The 22,295-nt window shown below is 42.0% G+C and overlaps 1 protein-coding gene across 1 annotated transcript in view; it reads left to right on the top strand.

Annotated features, from left to right (window-relative positions):
• Nucleotides 1-17,396, top strand: part of Lama4 (laminin subunit alpha 4) — a 139,507-nt gene extending 122,111 nt beyond the window's left edge. The window contains exons 31-38 of the mRNA XM_034524245.2: nt 495-682; nt 3,089-3,278; nt 5,242-5,397; nt 6,549-6,708; nt 10,087-10,217; nt 11,851-11,944; nt 12,646-12,765; nt 17,100-17,396. Of these exons, the coding sequence (XP_034380136.1) occupies nt 495-682; nt 3,089-3,278; nt 5,242-5,397; nt 6,549-6,708; nt 10,087-10,217; nt 11,851-11,944; nt 12,646-12,765; nt 17,100-17,245 (1,185 nt within the window). The 3' untranslated portion in view covers nt 17,246-17,396. The remainder of the gene's footprint in view (nt 1-494; nt 683-3,088; nt 3,279-5,241; nt 5,398-6,548; nt 6,709-10,086; nt 10,218-11,850; nt 11,945-12,645; nt 12,766-17,099) is intronic.
• The last annotated feature ends 4,899 nt before the right edge of the window (nt 17,397-22,295 follow it).

Raw genomic sequence — 22,295 nt, 5'->3', positions numbered from 1 at the left:
CCTTCATGCATGCATGTCTGTGTACCACATTCATGTCTGGTGCCCTAGGAGATCTAAAGGGGGCATCAGATCCCTTGGAACTGGAATTAATGACTGCTATGAGCTGTCATGTTGGTACTGGCAACCAAGCCCAGGTCCTCTGGAGATGCAGCCAGTGCTCTTAACTCCTAACCCATCTCTCCAGCCCCAATATCTTAACTTATTTATATAGCATATATAAACAACACCATGTGGTTACGTGATATTACCTCTAAGGTTGCACTTTCATGCCCTTTTACAATCACAAATTAGAACTGTGGATCTGCTGACACACTGTGTTGTTTCCATCACTGCCCCTTGTTTATGGCACTAGAAGGCAAAGTTGCCTGCTATTTCATGAATAGAAATACACAGTTGCCACTTTGTTAATTTTGTATTCTTAGTGAAGGATAAAGACAAACTTTGTTACCATCTGCAGGACTTGCACCTTTCCATTTCACTTGTTTTTCCTACAGGGAGAGAAAAGTAAGGATGCACCTTCGTGGGATCCTATTGGCCTGAAGTTTCCAGAACAGAAAGCTCCAAGAGACTCCCACTGCCACCTCTCCAGCAGCCCCAGAGCAATAGAGCACGCCTATCAATATGGCGGCACCGCCAACAGCCGTCAAGAGTTTGAACACGTGCAAGGAGATTTTGGTGAAAAGTAAAGGCGTGCACTTTCCTTCTAGAAGTTTCATGCCACTCTCCATTCTTGTTTGTCACACAAAGCCTTTCTCCAACCTTTTCTTTCTGTGTCTTCTTAATCCTGTTTTTGTTTGTTTATTTTGTTTTGTTTTTTAGTTTGTTTGGGGTTTTCATGTCAACGTATATACTAAACAATACATGATTCGTGCTTTCCAAGAAATTATGCTCCCACTTTCTCTCCAAATAGCAGGCACATAAAACACCGTTCTTTCAACTTACCAAGATTGACCAAAGGACCTGATCAAGGAAAGGCCCATCAGATGCCCCCTTCCTCCACACAACTGCATTCAGATTTTGTGAATGAGAATGCAGCCAAACTTCTAGACACAGAAAACACAAGAGACACAGAAAATACAAATGCTCTTGTACGTTTGTGAACCTCCCGCTGTCTCAAACCCCATTGTGTCTTCACAATTCTCTATCTCTTTGATGTTCTTAAAGATACATTGTTATAATGTTTATGTCTCCAGGCCCTTCATCCTGGATGCCTCTTACCTAGCAAGGCAAAATCCATGTTTTTGTATTCTTCAAGAAATAGAGTTAATGAACATACCTTACACATACCTGGAGCTAAAGTTCTAGACTGGTTTCTTTATACACTTATTTCCACCCCTTTAGGTGGCTATTTTTGACATGTTATATTTGACTGTAGCATAGACTCTATACTCTTCTATGGGGAAAGGCTTTTAATCTGTAATGTATGTGGTATACAAACAATATCTGTGTGAAATATTCTCTATGCATGTTAATTATTCATTGCTATTTATCCACAGAGATAAGTTAATTTAGCATGTTGGGTTTTAGTGATTACTAGCTTTATTAGATAGGATTTTCTAGAGCCATAGTTCTCAACCTGTGGGTCACAATCCCGTTGGGGATAAATGACCCTTTTGTAGCGGTCAGTCTCCTAAGACCACTGGAAAAGGCAGATGTTTACATTACGATTCATAATGGTAGCAAAGCTGCAGTTATGATGTAGCAACAAAATATTTGTATAGTTGGGGGTCACCAAAATATGAGGATTTGTTTTAAAGGGTTTCAGCATTAGGAAGGTTGAAAACCACCACTCTAGAGGAACAAAACTGATTATATAAATATGTGTGTGTGTGTGTGTGTGTGTGTGTGTGTGTATTTCCCCATTCACCAGTAAGCTAGGGTCATAATTTTTGAAAATTACTACTTACTTTCTTTCAAAGGGTAATCTATGGAAGATATGAAGTAGTGAGTATGTATGTGTATTATATATTATATATTATATATTATATATTATATATTATATATTATATATTATATTATGTTATATATTATTATATGTTATATATCATATGTTATTGTATTATATACCATATATTATGATATATCATATGTCATATATTATATATTTTTATTATATATTAATTATATTGTACATTGTACATTATACATTATATATTATATGTAAAGAGGATTTGTTTAGTCGGACAGTGGTGGCTCACGCCTTTAACCCCAGCACTTGGGAGTCAAAGGCAGGTGGATTGCTGAGTTTGAGGCCAGCCTGGTCTACAAAGTGAGTTCCAGGACAGCCAGGGCTACACAAAGAAGCCCTGTCTCAAAAAAAAAAAAAGGATTTGTTAGGGTGACCTACAGGCTGTAGTCAGGTTAGTATAACAATGGCTATCTCCCAACAGAAGGCAAAGACCCCAGCAATTGTTCCACCCATGACCTAGATGTCTCAGCTGGTTTTGATCTATGTTACTGTCCCAAAGAAGTTGATTCTAATGCCAGCAAGGTGATGCCTTGGCAACAGGGTAGATGAACTTGCCAGCGAGAGTGAGGGCAAACAAATACAGAGCAAAAGCTTCCTTCTTTCATACCCTGGTCTGTCAGCAGCTACCCGAAGGTGTAGCCCAGATTTATGGTGGTTTTCTGACCATAAATCAAGATTTAGGGTAGACCTTCCAACCTTAAATAATCTTACTAGGAAAAACCCCTCATGCTGTGACCAGCTGCTTGGGTTTTAGTTAATTCCAAATGTAGTCAAGTTGACAACCAAAAGTAACCATCACACTAATTTTAAAAGCAAAACACCATTGGATCCTTAACCAACACAAGACTTTGTTAAATATGTAACACACCTGAAGAGTAAGGGTGACATCATGGAGTCCTGTGAGCCTGAGATTTCTAGAATAAAGGGTCTATAGAAGAATTTTCATTCTTGAAGTAACCATGCCTACCCAATAATTCATTAACCCATCATGGGGGACAATTAGAAGCTGTTTGGGACTAAATAGAATGACTGTTCTTAGACTGTATTACTTCAAAAGTTTACTTTGAATTATTATTCTGTCTCACTTCACATATGGCAACTTCTCTTTTCATCTACCAGATCCCAGTTTGCCATTCGCCTGAAGACCCGTTCCTCACATGGGATGATTTTCTATGTCTCAGACCAAGAAGAGAATGATTTCATGACCCTGTTCTTGGCCCATGGTCGCTTGGTCTTTATGTTTAATGTTGGCCACAAAAAACTGAAGATTAGAAGCCAGGAGAAATACAATGATGGATTGTGGCATGATGTAAGTTGAGTGCAGAAAATAGCGCTGTCAGCAAATATTACCTACTGCCCGGTGACTTAACACTGCGCCAATTCTATACTACTGACTTGATAGAAAAGTCTGTGTTAAAATTCTGAGGCTGTGCGCCCAGAGTTCAATCTCAAGAATTTATTTTTTAATTATTTTATTTATTTTATTTTTTAATTTTATTTATTTATTTAAAATTATTTATGTATGTTATATATGTGAGTATACTGTAGGTATCTTCAGACACACCAGAAAAGGGCATCAGATCCCATTACAGATGGTTGTGAGCCACCATGTGGTTGCTGGGACTTGAACTCAGGACCTCTGGAAGAGCAGTCAGTGCTCTTAACAGCTGAGCCATGTCTCCAGCTCATCAATTTTAGGAATTTATTAATTGCTTATTTAAAAAATTTTAAGCCATATTTTTAGATAATCGCATGTGATTTGCAATCGTTGGGGTTTGGAAAATCCTACACAAACCACTCAGACACCCATCTCAAATAGGGATGGTTTATTGAACACCACAATCCAAGACTGACCAACCAATAAGCGACATAACTCAGGCTCAAGAGCCAAACCATGACCCCAAGTTAATGTCCTACAAAGCTTTTTAAGCCTGATATCTACAAACATCTATGCCAAGTTATTCCACCAGTCAGGATTTAGGGATAGGGGACTTCCTTAGGAACATGTCTTTTTGTATATTTATCGTGCTCCCATTGGTTGGGGTGTTCAATTGTGGCAGGGGACTTGCCTTGTCCAACATTCATGTCTTACCTTGCCAACCAGGATGTCATTTACCCATGTAGGTGTCTCTTTCCGCTAAGTAGGATGCCAGTTCCCAGGGAGGTCTTAGGAACATAAACTTTGCTCAACCCCTACTCAAAATGGAAGTTTTATTCCAAATAGTTTCTTATATTGGTGCAGGTGTCTCTCTTATGTTGGGGTTCATCCCAGGACCAGCTTATGAAAGCAAATGCCATAAAAGCTTATACACAGGTGCAGGAAGTGTACTGCCGGGTGGTTGGTTCCTGTCCAAGCTGATTGTGGGTAACTGTACAAAGCAGTTCTACTGACTTCTATTGCAATTGGTTTCCAAAGGCACAAAACAAACAGAACATGTAAATCAACTTAGGCATGAGAAAGTTTCCTAGTAATGGCAGAAACACATAGGAGAAAGTTTCCTTACAACGGCAGGCTAGCTGGCTGGGTAACAGTTATCTAGGCCTTAGCATTTTACCTAGGTCTTAACATTCCATCTAGATCTTAATATTTTACCTGGACCTTAGCAGTAATCATTTCAATCAAAAGCTCAGTAATCAGCATGAGGTGAGATTTGAATTCTAGTGAATTTTTTACTTTTCCCCACTCACCAGTAAGCTAGATTCATCATTTTTACAACTATTATTGACTTCCTTTTTTGGGAGCTATGAAGCGAGTAAATCACTTGGGAAGACAGGGAGTGCCTAAATACTGGCATTAGCCTGTGGGGACGGGATGAAGAATACACTGTACAAGGTATGTCACAGTTAACTGTAGAATGTGGCTGGCCAGCTAGGAGAGCTGCCTAAAGAACCACACCAAAAATACAACCTGTACTCAGAAGTGAAACAGAAAGCTGTAGGCCATTCTATCTAGAGATAAGAAAACAGAGGGGCACTTGCTCTAACGCATTAAATGGTAAACCCGAGGGGGTGCCAATATACACAAAGCAAGGGGACCCAGAAACAGACATCTGCTCTAGGACAAAGATCAAGGAATAAAGCTTCTGGCATTCCAAGAACAAGAGGACCAAAAGCTTACTGAGAAGAAGAGAGGCTCTGACACCTTCCAAGATGGGCTCATATTTTTCTGTACCTTCCCAGAGCATTGCAATACCAGGGTTGGGTAGACAACACAGCCTTCCCCCAATTAGGGGACGTACCTACAACAAACTATTTTTCTCCTCTCTGTCCAGGTGATATTTATTCGGGAAAAGAGCGGTGGTCGACTGGTCATTGACGGTCTACGAGTCCTAGAAGAAAGGCTTCCCCCTAGTGGCGCTGCCTGGAAAATCAAGGGTCCCATTTATCTGGGAGGAGTGGCTCCTGGAAGGGCTGTGAAAAATGTCCAGGTAAGCCAGCTATGGCAAGGCTGAACCACTGACCCCTTGAACCGGAAGAACACTGATTCCCGGTCCTCATTTTACAGAGTAGGAAACTAGTAAAAGTGAAGCAGTTTTATTGGAGACAAAAAGCATCCTAGGCTGTCCTGTAGGATTCCTGCCTGCCCTGGGGCATTTTGACTTTTAAAATAGAAATGAGATGAAAAAAGTTTAATAGGTATAAACTGTTCTGAAACTTATGCTTCCAGGGGGCTTTTATTAGTTCTGCAAGTACCTGTAATTTTAATGCAAAGCTACAGTTAAGACCGGGAACAAGTCATTCTACTATATTACTGAATGTAAAAACAAACAAACAAACAAACAAACAAAGAGACCTTCAGCTCATTTAAATTCAGTTCCATTTTTTTCTCTTTCTCGAAATTTCTAAATATGCACAGATATGCACGTGTAAGTGGAAGAACTGAGAATATAAGAAACATTTTTTTTAATCAACTTATAACGAATACCTTTTTTAAAGTGCTTTTTGGGGTGAAAGGAACGTATCAAAGGACTTAGCGTATCTTAAACACAAACGGTGTTAAGATTTGATCACAGGGTCAGTACATTGTTAAGATCCACGGGCAGACAGGTAGGAAAGGTGGTTTATAACGTTATAATCACACTTGAAGTAAACAGCGAGTTACTGAGACAGACATTTTCACTGTCCCAAATGTCGTATAAAGCCAGTTGTGTACAGTGACCCAAGTGTCGTGTCCTGTACTATGACAAATTTGCAACTGCATTACAAGCTAATGAAGCCAGATCGGCAAGCTTCCTCCCGTTGGCACAGAACTTTCATCCACATCTGCGATCTCTGCCCCAGCCGCATCCCTGAAGGAAAACGAATGATATCACAATCGTCAACTAGAAAGCCACAGTTGCGACTTATTTTGTCTCAGTCTGTGGAAACATTTCCACTGCATAATAACTACACGCTGATGTTATGAGATACAAAATCCTAGCTTTGGTGAATTAATTAAAAGTGAGTGCCAGGAAGGAGCAATGCCGATCATTCAGAAAGCTAACATGAACAAGGAGTAACTCACTTGTTTGCTTTCCCATGATGCATCTGGGTGCTGGGCAAGGGGATTTTAAGTAACTTCTTCTTCTTCTTCCTTCAGATTAACTCCGTCTACAGTTTCAGTGGCTGCCTTGGCAATCTCCAGCTCAACGGCGCCTCCATCGACTCCGCTTCTCAAACGTTTAGTGTGACGCCTTGCTTTGAAGGGCCAATGGAAACGGGGACTTACTTTTCCACGGAAGGCGGCTATGTGGTGCTAGGTAATGTGACCTCAGTGGTGTGATTACAGTTAGCCCCACCTAAACTCGAGTTAAAGCTTGCTCCCCAGTGCAGCACATGAAGAACGGGAGGCGGGCTGCGAGAGGCAATCCAGTCATTAGAAAGAATAACCTGTCCTCATTTGAGTGAGTTCTCATTCCATGAAGATTACATTGTTCAACATCAGAATGCATTGTTACAAACTCGCTCTCACTCTCGCTCTCCCTCTCGCTCCACACACATCCATAGGACTTTCCACCTCTGCAGTACAGATGCTACCATCATACTCCTATCCTTTCCAGACTCCAGTGGACTGTGAGCCACATAAACCAGCGTTAGGGATTCTGTCATAGCAACAAAACAGACAATGGTGTATATTAAAAGCATGAATCTAGAAATACTTTTTTTTCCTGGAGATAGTTAACAGGGAATTTTAAGCTCACTGTTAAAATTTAATAATGCCAAGCTCATCTCTGTAAGATGACCTCTTTCCTCAAGGACCACCCTTTACTGTTTCAAACCAAATATGCAGCACCCATCTCCTTGTTTCCTTGGCTGAACTTCTGGGTGCAGACCATCTTGGTGCAGAACTTCCTGTGCTGTCGTGTGTCCCAGGCTGTGTCAGCTCTTGGCCACCTTATTTCTCTACGTTTTCTTGATTGTTAGTATGAACTATTGTCCCCACTGAAGGAAATTTCACTTCCCACCCCCCACCCACCCTGAAACCCTGTGCGCTGTCCTTGGGAGGCCTTATTCTGAAGATGTCCTTCCAACCATTACTACCCCGCTCATGCGTTCCACAGCTTTTATTACATGCAACATGTATGGCAGTCCGTGTGCTGGATGATGGACTGGAATCATTCCAAAAGCAAAAGAAATCTTAGGAGCCTACACACACCGGCCATCTAACCCACAGCAACGAACATCTTAAATATAAAAGATTAACCCTTCTTAATGATCCAAACCTTTACTAGGTTCAACAGATCCATTGGGAATTTTGTACAACCTCTGGTAAAGAAATCATAGTGTAACCAAATCCGCTTTATTAAACGACCATGCATGTCCAGTAGAATGGGACTAGAGGCACATTGTGTACGTTGTTGGGATTTTGCTTTCCTTCCCTGCCCACTTCCAAATGAAGACCCCCAAACTCGGGTGACCCCTCCTCAAGTCTCAAGAAATCATGACCACCCAAAGATCACTAGAAACCATACCTGGATGCAATCAGCAGAGGTTTATTAGGGAAGAGAGCTGGCAGCCAGTGGTCTGACTACATACTCGCACAGGAGTAGAGTTTGACCCCGCCCGCCAGTCTGAGGAGGGTTTTAAAGGGAAAAACCACAAACCAGGGGAGTGGGAAGGGGGGTGAGGGGTTGTCAAGGATACAAAACATAAAAATAGTGGAACATTTCAGAGGTACTCACCCTAAATGATTAGAGTTATGTGAAAATCACTCTGCACACTCATTCTTCTCAAAAATGTAGTCTTACCACGTCATTACCAACTATTTCAGGTTAACTATTTTCACTTTTTCTGGCTATAGCACCACCTAGATGGCTTGCATCTTTCTCTGTGGTCAGGAATGTGTCTTCCTGCCTTTTGGGCTTTTCCCACCCACAGGTGGGGTCTACTCCCTGAGGCTTGAGGAATGTAATCCAGTAAGTGTCCTCTGATTCAGGGATAATGTCCTCCACCCGGAATGTATCCCGGGGCAGTGAAGGCCTGAAATCTTATTTTCAGTTCCACGTTCTGGAACCTGCACTTTTTCTGCCCAGGTCTAAGGACAAAGAAAAAGTCTACATATTTCATAAAATGGTCTTTATAATTTTTCACTCTACACAATGACTCCTGCTAAAACATACAAGTTTCTTAGTCCTTAAAGAATCCTAAAGTTCGGGCAGTTTTAAATGTATAGTCAACTGTATAATTTATGTTCTATTTCTTGAGTATTGTCTAATACCTGGAAGGCCTGGCATGGTGGTAGACACTCTTAATCCTACCACTCTGAGGATCTCTGTGAGTTCGAGGCCAGCCCGGCCACATGGCAAGTTCTGGGTCAGCCAGAGCAACACAGAGAGACCCAGTCTAAAAACAAGAAGAAAGGAAAGATGCATTGGGAACATTTTTAAGTTATTTATGAGGAAATATATCAAGTAGACACTATTAAAATGCCTATGTTTGTAACAAGCCTTTAATAACCTGTTTATGTGAGAAGTGGGGGTGGGTTGTGTGCACATGGATACAAGTGCCAGAAGAATGTATCTGATTCCCCCAGAGCTGGAGTTACAGATGGTTGTGAGCCATCTAATGTTATTGCTAGTAACTGAACTCAGATCCACTGGAGACATAATAAACTCTCTTAACTGCTGAGCCATCTGTCTGGCCCCACAGATATTCTTTTTTTATTTCTTTTCATTTTAATTAATTTTATGTGTATACGTGTTTTCCTGAATGTATGTCTTTGTACCACATGCATGCCTGGTGTCAACAGAATTCAAAAGAGTGTGCCGGATCCCATTGAATTAGATGGTTGTGAACTGCTCTGTGCATGCTGAAACTTGAACCCAGGCTCTCTGAAAGAGCAGCCAGCACTCTTAACCACAGGGTCATCTCTCCACCACCACCATCACCTCCACCCTGTCTTAGTCTTAATAAGCAATGTTTTAGCTCACCACAGTAACAGTTTCTAAATCCTAGCACCTGCTACTTTTTAAGTTAAAACTATCTTACAATACTGCTAATCACGTTTCTTCCTAAATAACTACAAAATGAAGTTGGTCTTTCAAACTTGTACATTGGAGCCCTTCCAAGCAGGGTTCCCCACCTTCCCTGTAGAACCAGCCAGGCACACCCATGGGACCATCTGGAGCTGCTTCCTGGGGCTCTCCAGGTTTTCCAGCCACTGTACATGGCTTCAGATTATAGTCTCTGCCCAAAAACTTTCCTACCCTTCATTTTAAAAATTATGTGTGCCTGAATATGTGTCTTCAGATTCCATTCTTTGCCTGTACTGCCCCACTGTCGGCACACTTTATTTATTATAGTGTGTATGTTATGTGTACTGTGTGTGTGCATGATGGGGGTGCACACAACACAGCACATGTGTGAGATCACAGGACAATTCTGTGGAGCTGGTTCTCTCCTTCCACCTGAGGATGGAACTCAGGGCAGCTGGCTTTTGCAGCAAGTGTTTTACCCACTGAGCCATCCTGCCTTCCCCTTCCCTCTCTTAAAGGAGTAAATGGCACTGCAGACTGGACTGCTGCTGCCTCTGAATTGTCATAGCCTATAGAGTACTTTCAATGTACTGTTCTCACAAAGTCACACCATGACTAGAAATTTTACTTTGCTCTCTTGGTAATCTCTATTTCCCTCTGCAGATGAGTCTTTCAACATTGGGTTAAAGTTTGAAATTGCGTTTGAAGTCCGTCCCCGGAGCAGTTCTGGAACCCTTGTCCATGGCCACAGTGTCAACGGGGAATACCTGAATGTGCACATGAGAAACGGACAGGTAGTATCCTGAGAGTTAACAGTCTACCTCGTCTAACCTTGAGTGCTGATGTAAAGTAGCAGACGTGTTTCATAGCATTAGTTCACCAGTCTTCTAATGGAAAGGAGAGAAAAGCTGAACCTGAGTGTTAAGTGTGTGCAATGTGTGTGTTCACATTCATGTCCTGGGAGTTCATTAGAACAGTCATGAGACTGTGGCAAGACTACCAGAGAGTCACCAACAACAGCATGGCATTTTAAGAAAAAAAATTAGAAGAAAAATTTTCAGCAGATAAAAGGGAAAAAAATATATCTACTTTCCAACATCCATGAATGTGAAAGCATCTTTCTATATGCTTATATGCTTATCACAGATGTGTATGCTTATATGTACATACATATAAGTGCATATTATTTTCAATTACTAGACGTTTGTATTGCGTTATAGTTAAACACCACATTCACCCTAAGATAATACTGAAGAACATTCAGGAAGGTATGAGAATAAGTTTAAAGGAAAAGGAATATTTTCATTATGCCTCAAACTTAATATAGCTAAGTTTTATTTGGGTTGTAGTACATACAATTAGACCATAAAAAAATAAAACTTAGCTTTGTTAAGACTCTGGAATGAATCCCCCAGCACATTTGTGTGTGTGTGTGTGTGTGTGTGTGTGTGTGTGTGTATTTTCTATGTATGATTATATATATATATATATATATATATATATATATATATATGTATATGTATATAACATATATATATCTTGAATTAAATACATTATATATTAGTATTATATATTACTTATCATATTAGTATAGAATATATGCTATATATTATATATGTTAGTTACTAGGTATTGAGTACCATTCTAAAATACTTATGCAAGTGAGTTGACTTTAAGCCCTCTAATCTCTCAAAGAGGCATATAGTATTATCACACTTATTTTACATTGAGAAAAAGTAGGATAGAAACAGTTTGGCTTGAAAGTCCATTCTCTTCACCAGAATCTTTTATTTTTTTCATTTTGATTGAAAAGACTTTTCCATTCAATATTGAATGGAAAATATAGTTTGGTCATGTTATAGTTTGGTCATGTTTTTCTCCTCCTTCAACGTCTCCCAGATCCAACCTCCCTACCCACTCAATTTTATGTCCTTTTCTCTCTTAAAAAAAAAAAAAAAAAAAGACAAAAATTAAAATCAGAACAAACAAGCAAAAGATCAGTAAGACAAAAAAATAAAATGGCAAAAATAAAAATTTACAAGAATAAGTTGAGTTTGCTGTGTACTGGAAACTACGCCCTGGCCCAGGTCCTACCCTGGAGTGTCTTCAGGCTCTCAACCTGCTTTGTGTAAACAGAACACAGTCTGTAAACTAAGCAGACTCATTGTATTTTAGTTCTTACCATTTCTCTATTTCTGCCCAGTAGGATTATTTTGTTCTCTCTCCAAAGATGTATTTAAACTATTTCAATGTAAAGTGTTTCTAACACTGATCCAAGAGTGACCTCTTGTGTTCATATAGCAAGTGTACTCATGTGTAAGTATTTAGTCAGGGTGTTTCTTATCTGTGATAAGTTAGTTATGAAACTCAGTTTTATCCTGATGGTGAGAAATTTAACTAACTATATAACATGCCTCATCTTGGCAGGTCATAGTGAAAGTCAACAATGGGGTCAGAGACTTTTCTACCTCAGTAATTCCCAAGCAGAATCTCTGTGATGGCAGATGGCACAGAATTACAGGTGAAAAACATGGAATGTCCCGGGTATCACGTACAAGCATGAGTCCACACAGCATGTGGAGACATGGAGGGTGGCATCCTGGAAGGACTTAGATTTTATATGATACTGACAGATGACTGAAATGTGTACATGCTCTTAGCTGTTGAGCCGTCTCTCTAGCCCCACAGCTATTCTTTTTCTTTTTCTTTTTTTTAATTAATTTTATATGTTCACCTGCATGTATGTCTGTGCGGCACAGGCATGCCTGGGGTCAACAGAATCCAGAAGAGTGTGCTGGATCCCTTAGAATTAAATGGTTGTGAGCTACTCTGTACATGCTGGAAATTGAACGCAGGTTCTCTGAAAGAGCAACCAGTGCTCTTGACCACTGAGCCGTCTCTTCACCACCACCACCTTCCACCCTCAGCTATTCTTAGAAAGCGATGAATATGAGTAATGAAAGCATGAATATGAATGCTGCCAAAATAATGCCAAAATATGTCAGGAAACCTTTGGAGAAAAAAAAAGTACAGTATAGTCTAATTTTCTAAGAAAAATGTCACTAAGATTGCTCAGTTAGTTATGCTTAGACATTATTGCTGTTTTCAACAGTAGAGGAGGATGGGGGTTTTAATTCCTGAACGTATTGGTATTACAATAAATTATTTCATGTAAAAATTACCCCGGTGTCACATATAACCAGTCTTTGTCCTGCTTTTCAGTCATTAGAGATTCAAACGTGGTTCAGTTGGATGTAGATTCGGAAGTGAACCATGTAGTTGGACCATTGAATCCAAAGCCAGTTGATCACAGGGAGCCTGTGTTTGTTGGAGGTGTTCCAGGTAAGTGCTTCTGAGAACGTACACACATCCGAATCCAGAAAAACCCAGTGAGCTCTCATAATTGTTGTTATATTAAGAAGTGAGCGCCAGGCGGTGGGGGCGCACGCCTTTAATCCCAGCACTTGGGAGGCAGAGGCAGGAGGATTTCTGAGTTCGAGGCCAGCCTGGTCTACAGAGTGAGTTCCAGGACAGCCTGGGCTATACAGAGAAACCCTGTCTCAAAAAACCAAACAAACAAAAAACAATAACAAAAAAAAAAACCAGTGAGCTATGTATTTTCATGACTCACCTAATAATCCAAAGGGATTTATACGCCATGGTTCTTAACAGGAAAAAGCAGCTGAATTAAAAAAAAAAAAGTACTGAATTTAATTCCAGCACTTAAAAAAAAAAAGTAATGTACCAAAACTTTAACCCTTCATTCAAGATTAATAACACATAAAATTATCATGCTCAACAGGAGATGTGATTCTATCTTGCTGTGTTTCTCTCTCCCCCTCCCCCCCCACCCCGCTCTTCTCATCCTTCCCCTTTAAATGCCCTCCACACACACACACACAAACACTACAGAGAGAATTCACTTATGAATGGTAGTGCTGTTGGACCCAAGAACCTCCTTACACAATAGGAGAGAACGAATGCTTCCCCTGCCCAGACTTAGTCTGAATTGTGATAACAGCTGCAGACCGTAAGTTATGTTCTCCCATGGAATGGCATTCCCTAAGAGGGGTTTCCAGCTACAGTTCTGTAAACAGCTGCCAAAATGGCATCTCATTCAGGATAGTGAGAAGGCACTTGTGGACTGCCTACAATTACTTTATGCCCCTATAACAGTGGCCAGCCATTACCTTAATTTTGAACACGGCTGTCTTTATGTATTTCTCTAACTTGGAAAAGGTTGAAAGTGAAGCCTAGAGAGGGGGTTATAAAATGGAGAGAGTTAAGCTTTTCATTTGGAATTTTGTGAAAAACTCAGTAATCTCCTAACTAGATTTTTTTTTTTTACTGTATCATATAAAGGTAGTCAATAATTTAAAAAGAGAAAAAAATCTACAGATAAAATCCAACATCTTACCTTGTGTGCTCTCAAAGTAGTAGTAACCAAATATGCCTCTTCTTTCTATGCTGATGTTTTCAGATATCAGCTGTGGTAGTCTGAATGAAGATGGCCGCCATAGGCTCATATATTTGAATGCTTAGTCACCAGGCACTATTTGGGAAGGATTAGGAGGTGTGGCCTTGTTAGAGAAAGTGGGCCACTGTTTGTGTGTGTGTGTGTGTGTGTGTGTGTGTGTGTGTGTGTGTGTGTGTGTGTTGGGGGGCGGTTGTCTCTGAGTTTTCTAAAGCCTGTGTCTGTCGGACCCAGTCTGTCTCTCTCTCCCTGCTGTGTAAGGATCAGGATGTAAAGCTCTCAGCTGCTTCTCCAGCACCATGCTTGCCTGCATGCCACCATCCTTCCCACCATTATAAACCTCTGGAGCTGTAAACCAGCCCCCAATTAAGTGCTTTCTTTTATAAGAGTTTCTTTAGTCGTGGTGTCTCTTCATAGCAATAGAACAGTTAGATACCAACATTACCAACAATGGTAACTCAAGAGCCAAAAGGCATAGTTAAGATCCTCAGAAAGCAAACACCCTCTTGTGTTTCACACACATGCTCACACCAGTATCCCCCAGCCCTCTGCCTCTGTTCTGACTTTGATTCTGAAAGGGATTCCAGTAAAGGCCACCATTGCACCTCATGGCATTACCTGTGAAAACTGTCCCATGTCAGTTGTATTTCTCCACGTTGCTTCCTTCCTAGAAATCATGGTATAGCTTCGGCTATTTCACAGGTTTCTGGTGCACACAGGATTAAATTAAACAAAGCACCTGTCCCCTCTTTGCCCTTGCCTCTGGCCTCCCTGTAGCATCTGAGCCTGAAGTCCCTTAATATTCAGGGATACTGCCTTTGTTCCAGGCCTTCCCACAAGTACTTGGGGATTCAATTTCTAGTAAATATTGCTCTTCCTTTTTCTGCTAGTACCTTTCCATGGAACAGCTTCTCCTAGTCCTCCAACCTAATTCCTTATTGATCCTTTGGCCTTACCTTCTCCTACCAACCTTTCTCCCTAGGATACACACACAGTACCACTGTTGTAAAACTGTACTGGATACTTTTCAATTACCATGATAAAACACAATGACCAAGGCCATTTATAGTACATGGAGTTTATTTAGGCTTACAGTTCCAGGGTGTGACATCTATGGTGGCAGAGTAAAGGCTGGATCAGGAGGATGATAAGATCTTTGGGGGGGGGGGGGCATTGTGGTGGGGGATGTCGTGGAAGGCTTCTCTGTGTAGCCCTGGCTGTCCTGGAACTCACTCTGTAGACCAGGCTGTCCTCGAACTCAGTGCTGGGATTAAAGGTGAGCTGACCACATCTTAAATGACAAGCACAGAGCAGAGGGAGCAAACTCAAAACACTGCATGTCCTTAAACTCCCAAAGTCTGCCTTCAGTGTCACACGTCTCCCAACAAAGCCATATTTCCTAAACCTCCCAACTAAGACCATCCACATATTCAACTACCTGAGACCATGGAAACATCTCATTCAAACCATCACAGGAATTTACCATAGAACACTGTTGAAGCTAAATGGTACACTACCTTCTGACAGGAAACAACAGTTCCTTCCCCACCCAGCAGCACACTGTTAAGCATCTGTCCACGTTCTTGGTGACAAAACAAGTATATCTCCCCAGTGCAAAAGTTACAGCATTTGTTCCCATCCCTGGACCTGAAGCATTTACCATGAGCTTCAAAAGAACTTCTTATTGGACTCATTTGCTTTCTGAGTCTGATACTAGCACAATCAGGCACCATGCACTGCTGTCAGTAAGCGCCACAGACTGAGTGAACAAGATTCACCTAAAACTGAGACCAGGGTGTCCAGACACATAATGAACAGCAAGGTTTTTCTAGTAAGCCACCCCATGGAAACTAGCAACCCGCAGCATGAACCAAGGGTGGACAGCTCAGGCAGGATGGAAGCTGTGTCCCGTTGTACACAGGATGGCAGAGAGTTTGGAAGACCCCTCTTCTCTGGCTTTAGCTCAGTTTTTATTCTAAGAATGAAGTACACTGAGCAAGCTGTACAAACGTGAAGCCATTGTGAATTAGATACAAATAAAAGGAGCTGATCCCTGGGGCCCCTTTCAAATCTAAAACTTTTTGGAGAGAGAGTTCTTCTGTGTAGCCCTGGCTGTTCTGGAACTCGCTCTGTAGACCAGGCTGGCCTCGAACTCAGAAATCCACCTTCCTCTGCCTCCTGAGTGCTGGGACTGAAGGTATGCACTGCCATTGCTGGGCTCAAAGCTAAAGCTTTATGGTTTCTGTTCTGAAGGGGAGAGCCACTTCCCTTCTTTATTTTTGGCACACGGGTTCTGTGCACACCCTGCACTGCATGCGGATGCACTGTGGCAGCTGCTTGGTGCTGCTGGTTTGGTCTCCTGCTTTATCTGCCTCCCTCAGTTACAGATTGCCAACTGTTTTTCTCCTTGTGTCTGCTGATGATGGAGCTGCTGTGTGTTTATAACAGTGAGCTTTGACTAAATGGATTTTAATTTCATAATATTTATAGGCTCTCCAAGTTGCTTTAAATTATATTGCTTCTATCATACCAACACACCTAATTGTATCGGTATAACTAATAAACGCCAGGCTTCGTCGAGACGCCTAGTTGCAATAAGTGAAGGTTCCCTGGCATGCTGGAAGGCACCTGTGTCCACACAAAAATCTATGCTACTTAGCACTTCCCTATTCATAGCTCATGAGCCATGAGCTCAGGAAAATTAAATTTTATCTTGTTTGAATTCATTATTTTCTCATTATATTCTATAAGCTTAGCAAAACTGTAGAGGTTTAAGGGTGAGACTGGTAATGAAGATAGGGATTAAACAGAAACAATAATTCTGTACAAAAATGACAGGGAAGCACAAATTCCTTCTCCGTTCTCAGCAAAACACAGTAAACAAATAAGGCCGCGGGGAAATTAACTCAGAATGGCACAGGTAGATCACGAAAACTCTCTGGCTGAGGCTTCACAGGGAAATGGTGAGTTTCAGCCCTGGAAGACAACCACAGCATGCACTGGAGTGTGATCACAGAAACACGGCAAACATTAAAATCCCAGTGTGTTCTCATTCTTCCTGAGAGTCCACTCGGGAACTGTGAGCCTCTGCTGATGAGGAATCATTCTGAAAGTCTGAGCAATCTTCCAATTCATACCAGGAGGTGATACTGGAGCTTGGAATTCCCTGCACTGATATGTTTTTCCCTGTCCCTCTTTTCAGAGTCTTTACTGACGCCACGTTTGGCTCCCAGCAAACCCTTCACAGGCTGCATCCGCCACTTTGTCATTGATGGGCGCCCGGTGAGCTTCAGTAAGGCAGCTCTGGTCAGTGGTGCTGTGAGCATCAACTCCTGTCCCACAGCCTGACAGCTGCAAGGCTGCTGAAGAGAGTTCTGTCTAGCACTGAAATAAACACAGAAGTGGGGGGCGGGCTTGGGGGACTGGAACTCCCCCTCCCTACAGAAGCTCTCACCTGGTTGAAGGGGATTTCAATAAATCAGAGCCCTGCTGCTTCCTATTTCTTATTTGAATTCAAATTCACCCTGTGCATCCAAAATGTCTGCAGCGGACATCGATTCTAAAAGTGCAAAAGTTTCTTACCCTGAGAGCCCGTGTGCTTCAGCTGGCGAGGTCTCTGCTCCTGTCTCTAGTAGTAGAAGGGGTTCTTAACCAGCCCTGGTGTGCAAGCCAAATGTGACTATGTTCTCAGAGGAAGCCATCTTTCAGGGAAGATCGTTCAACATATACCCAACTTTTGCTCATCCTCAGCTACCTTCTCCTACCTTTTATGTACTGACTTGTTCACAACCTAAATTAGATTACCCGTTTTCACCTTTACAGCAGGAAAACCTGCTTAGCTTTGATGGGGTGAGTTTTACATGGCTGTGGAGATGACTCAGAGGGTAGGGGTTTGAGCACAAGCCAGATGAACTGAATTAGATCCTCAGCCCCATAAAGAAGGTGTCAGGAGAATTAACCTATGACCTCCCAACAGATACATGTGTGTCTCATGCGCACTGTACCTGGTACATGTATGAGGCACATGTATGCACGCATAAGTACAAACACATAAAAAAATTTTAAAGGAAATTGTAGTATAATTGAATATTTTCTGGATTGAAAGGAGGCCACCTTCTTACAGTTAGTACTTCTCATCCTTATAGCCAAAAAATGAGAATTCCTCTGACTCAGATATCACTTAGAACACACAAGGACATCCTGAAACCCTTTGCCTCCTCATTTACATGAACTTGAACCAGTTCTTGGATGAGATTTCACTCTCCCAGACACAAAATGAAAAGGTTTCTTCCTCTTCTTTTCTTCTTCTTCTTCTTCTTCTTCTTCTTCTTCTTCTTCTTCTTCTTCTTCTTCTTCTTCTTTTCTCCCTCTCCTCCTCCTCCTTCTCTTTCTCCTCCTCCTTCTCCTCCTCCTCTCTTCTTCTTCTTCTTCTTCTTCTTCTTCTTCTTCTTCTTCTTCTTCTTCTTCTTCTTCTTCTTCTTCTCCTCCTCCTCCTCCTCCTTCTCCTTCTCCTCCTCCTCCTCTTTCTCCTCCTCCTTCTCCTCCTCTTCTTCTTCTTCTTCTTCTTCTTCTTCTTCTTCTTCTTCTTCTTCTTCTTCTTCTTCTTCTTCTTTTCTCCCTTCTTCTCCTTCTCCTTTTCTCCTCCTTTTCTCCTCCTTTTCTCCTTCTCCTTCTTCCTTCTCCTTCTCCTTCTCCTCCTCCTCCTCTTCCTCCTCCTCCTCCTTCTTCTCCTCCTCCTCCTCCTTTTTCTTCTTCTCCTCCTCCTCTCTTCTTCCTTTTCTTCCTCTTCCTGCTCCTCCTCCTCCTCCTCCTCTTCCTTCTTCTAGCATTGCCAGTACTTGGTACAGAAAACAATGAGTTCTGTGCTTTTGGTCATTACACATAGCTCTTGCCAGAGCCCCTACAGAGTGAAGAGGCTCTTGTGTGAAGGAGGCCTTCTCTGTACCTGTGTTCCACTTCTTCTCATAGCCACACCCGACTGAACAAGATGCTGCCTGGTCTGGAAAGATGGGTTTAAGTTTTGATTATGAAACAAGGAAATCAGGCACTTAGTCGGAGTTGAAGCCAAAGAGATTCCAACTGAGGAGATGTGATTTTAGCAGCTCCAGATGCACATTCACAGGAATGAGAAGCACAGCATTGCTCTGTGGTTCTAGGATGGCATATTCCCCTACCCTTTGTCCAGTAATGGTTACCTCAGGCCCCAGCTAGGAAGTGGGCCCATTGGTGATGGGGTTTCAACAGTTCCTGCCTTTTCCTAAAAATATATAGGCCTCGCTGGGTGTGAGGCTCATGAAACCCCATGTCTCCTAAAATAGGCGATTAAAGCTTAATTAATTTTCTCTTCAGTGGTGTAGCCACCTGTAAGTTGCCCACGTCTCTATAAGCAACCCCTCACCCATACTCCTGCAACTCCAATTAAACTCACTGGATCTCCATGCTACACTTGGGTGGAATCATTTCTGTCATTGATGCCCTGTTAATAACACCTGTCCACATTGCTCAGAAAAAGCTCATACAACTTCAAAAATGTAAGCTAGAAGCTGGAAAGATGCCTCGGGGAATAAGAGCAAATACTGTTCTTGCAGAGGACCCTGATTCAGCTGCTACCATCCACTTGATAGCTCACAGCCACCTGTAACTCCAGTTCCTGGGCCTCTGCCAGCCTCTTCTGACCTCCTAGGACATTGCAGGTACACACATGCAGACGAAACACTCATATACATACAATGTCTTTAATATAAAATACATGAATTTCTGGATTGCTCACAAATCTGTTGTAAGAGCTCAGAACTGAGTCTGACATGTATAGGAATATATTCAATAAATATTGAGTTTCAGGAAAGCAGAGTTTCCATGATGTTTATTTCCCCTCCCCTTCCAAGACAATAATAAAGTTTCTGGGAAAAGAGAAAACTGATGCTTCTACTTTTGATTGCACTGAGCCCCGGAGACTTGCCTGAGGGTGTGAGAAGACTGGAGGAATGACTGACAGCTGTCAGAAAGGTGAGAAGTCTATAACCTTTTGAGTTCTCCCACAAAAGAGCTGAGAACGGCACAACCAGGGGTAGGGGTGGGGACAGGGGTACATGAGATTGAAGGATGACATCCCAAAGGCACAAACATCAAAGTGTAGGACGACAACTGCCTATCAGATGCAGCACTGGAATCTTTCCAGAACACCCCAAGTGCTGTGATAAGAGAGCTCAGAATTTATGTGACAATACTGAGGTCACAGTGACACACACCTCCACCCCCACCCCCACCCCTCCTCACACCCACACCCCACCTCCATTCACACCCACACCTCCACCCACACCCACGGCCTCAACAGAATATCTTTTCAAATGGCCATGAGCTAATGTCAACCTGGAGGCAAGTTATAGAAATACGATCGACTCTGAGAGAGCGCATACCCAGTAATGTGGGAGGGAATGTGAGAGGCATTTATTCAATACTCTAGCAGCCATGGTGCTGAGAAAAGGTTTATCCTTGTCGTAGATTGGCAGGGATGCTCCACTGTGAATCCAGATATCAATTATTTGTGGTTTCTGTTCTGATAATTCAGCTGAGATGTTTTATTGACCATGTTAAAAGGGGGGGTCACTTTTTTCCTCAATTTCTCTGCTTATTTTGTATTACATTTATTTGGGTGCACATATGTGTGTGGGCACAGGTGCTTAGATGCATGTGCGGAGGCCAGAGGACCTGTGGGAGTCCTGTGGGAGTCAGCTCTCTCCTACTGTCTGGCTCCTGGTTCTCTCCTACCACCTGGCTCCTGAGGATCACACTCAAGCTGGCAGCCTTGGTAGCATCTTCGCTTGCTAAGCCCTCTCACCCACTGTCTCGCTTACTTTTGGGAGTAGGGTTGATTACATTTTTTGAGGATTTTGTCGCTGTTGCTGTTGTCATTGTCCATGTCACTTTGTTGTTTTGAGAGTCTTCCTCATAGCCCACAGTGGCCTGGAAGTTGTGCCAGTCCTCCTCACTGGCCTGCTGCCACTATAAGCATGTGCATCTCACCCGCTTCTCCCTCCACTATAGCTAAAACTCATGTATTTTGATATGTGCTTTAACTTGGCTCAAACTGACTTCTCTCATTGCCTCTGTGTTGTTTTATATTCTGGTGTTTGGAACTTCTCTGGGTATCTTTGTTATTTCCGATTTATCTCATTTGTTAGACACGTTTTTAAGACACTGCAGACTCTTTAATGCTTTTCAACTTTCTGAGGTTTAAGGCCCACAATGTGGTCTGTGTAGTGTGTTTTCATGAGCACTTAAAAAGAATATGCGTATTCTGGCTTTGTGAGGTAGCATTCTGTACAAATGAATCATGCTTTCTGTCTTCGGTTGCTTTCTTATTCTACCACTTGAAATACATACTGCAAATGTGGACTGATTCACTGGCATTGTAGAGTGAAAAATTATAAAGATTATTTTATGAAATATGTAGACCTTTTCTTTGCCCTTAGACTTGGGCAGAAAAATGCAAGTTCCAGAAAGCGGAACTGAATGTAAGATTTTCACTACCCCAGGACACATTCCAGGTGAAGGACATTGCCCCTGAATCAGATGACACTTGCTGGATTACATTCCTCAAGCCTCAAGCAGCAGGCCCACCTGTGGGTGGGGGGGGGGGGGGGCCGAAGCAGAAAGACACATTCCTGACCATAAAAAATACAAGGCATCTAGGTGGGGCTGTGACTGTAGGAAGTGAGAAATATTTTGTAATGATGGTATAAGGGACAGTGATATGGTAAAACCACATTTTTGAGAAGAATGAGTGTGCAGAGTGATTTTTACATGACTCTAGATCATTTGGGCTAGATTCCTTTGAAATGTTCCACTGTTCTTGGTTACCCCTCCCTCCCTTGGTCTTCCCAGTGCTATGTTCAAAATTTGTAAAACAACCAATCATGTGTAACCACTCGAAAATGCAACCATTCATGTGTAACCGCACGAAAATGCCTTCCTTTCCCCATGCTATAAAAGACCCCTTAGCCTGCCATTCGAGGCCAAACCTTGCTCTTCAGAGAAAGAGCTTGTGGTTTGACTGCCGGCCAATTTCCCTAATAAAGGCTCTGCTGATTGCATCCAGGTATGGTTTCTTGTGATCTTTGGGTGGTCGTGATTTCCTGAGACTTGAGGAAGGGTCTCCCGAGTATGGGGGTCTTCAGCATCAGTCCCTGTGGTTCCGTGCACTTTGAAGCTTCATGTAATTATTGATATCATTACTCCCACCTTCTTTTGATTAATGTTTGCATGCTATTCTATTTGCATCTTTTTTTTACTTTATAAAAAGTATTTTATGTGTGTGGGTGTTTCATCTGCATGTATGTGTGTGCAGCACATGGGTTCAGGGACCACAGATGCCAGAAGAGGATATCAGATCCCAAAG

The sequence above is a fragment of the Arvicanthis niloticus genome, chromosome 20 (genome assembly GCF_011762505.2).
Source record: "Arvicanthis niloticus isolate mArvNil1 chromosome 20, mArvNil1.pat.X, whole genome shotgun sequence".
NCBI lineage: Eukaryota > Metazoa > Chordata > Mammalia > Rodentia > Muridae > Arvicanthis > Arvicanthis niloticus.
This window is presented reverse-complemented; position numbering and strand designations above follow the sequence as displayed.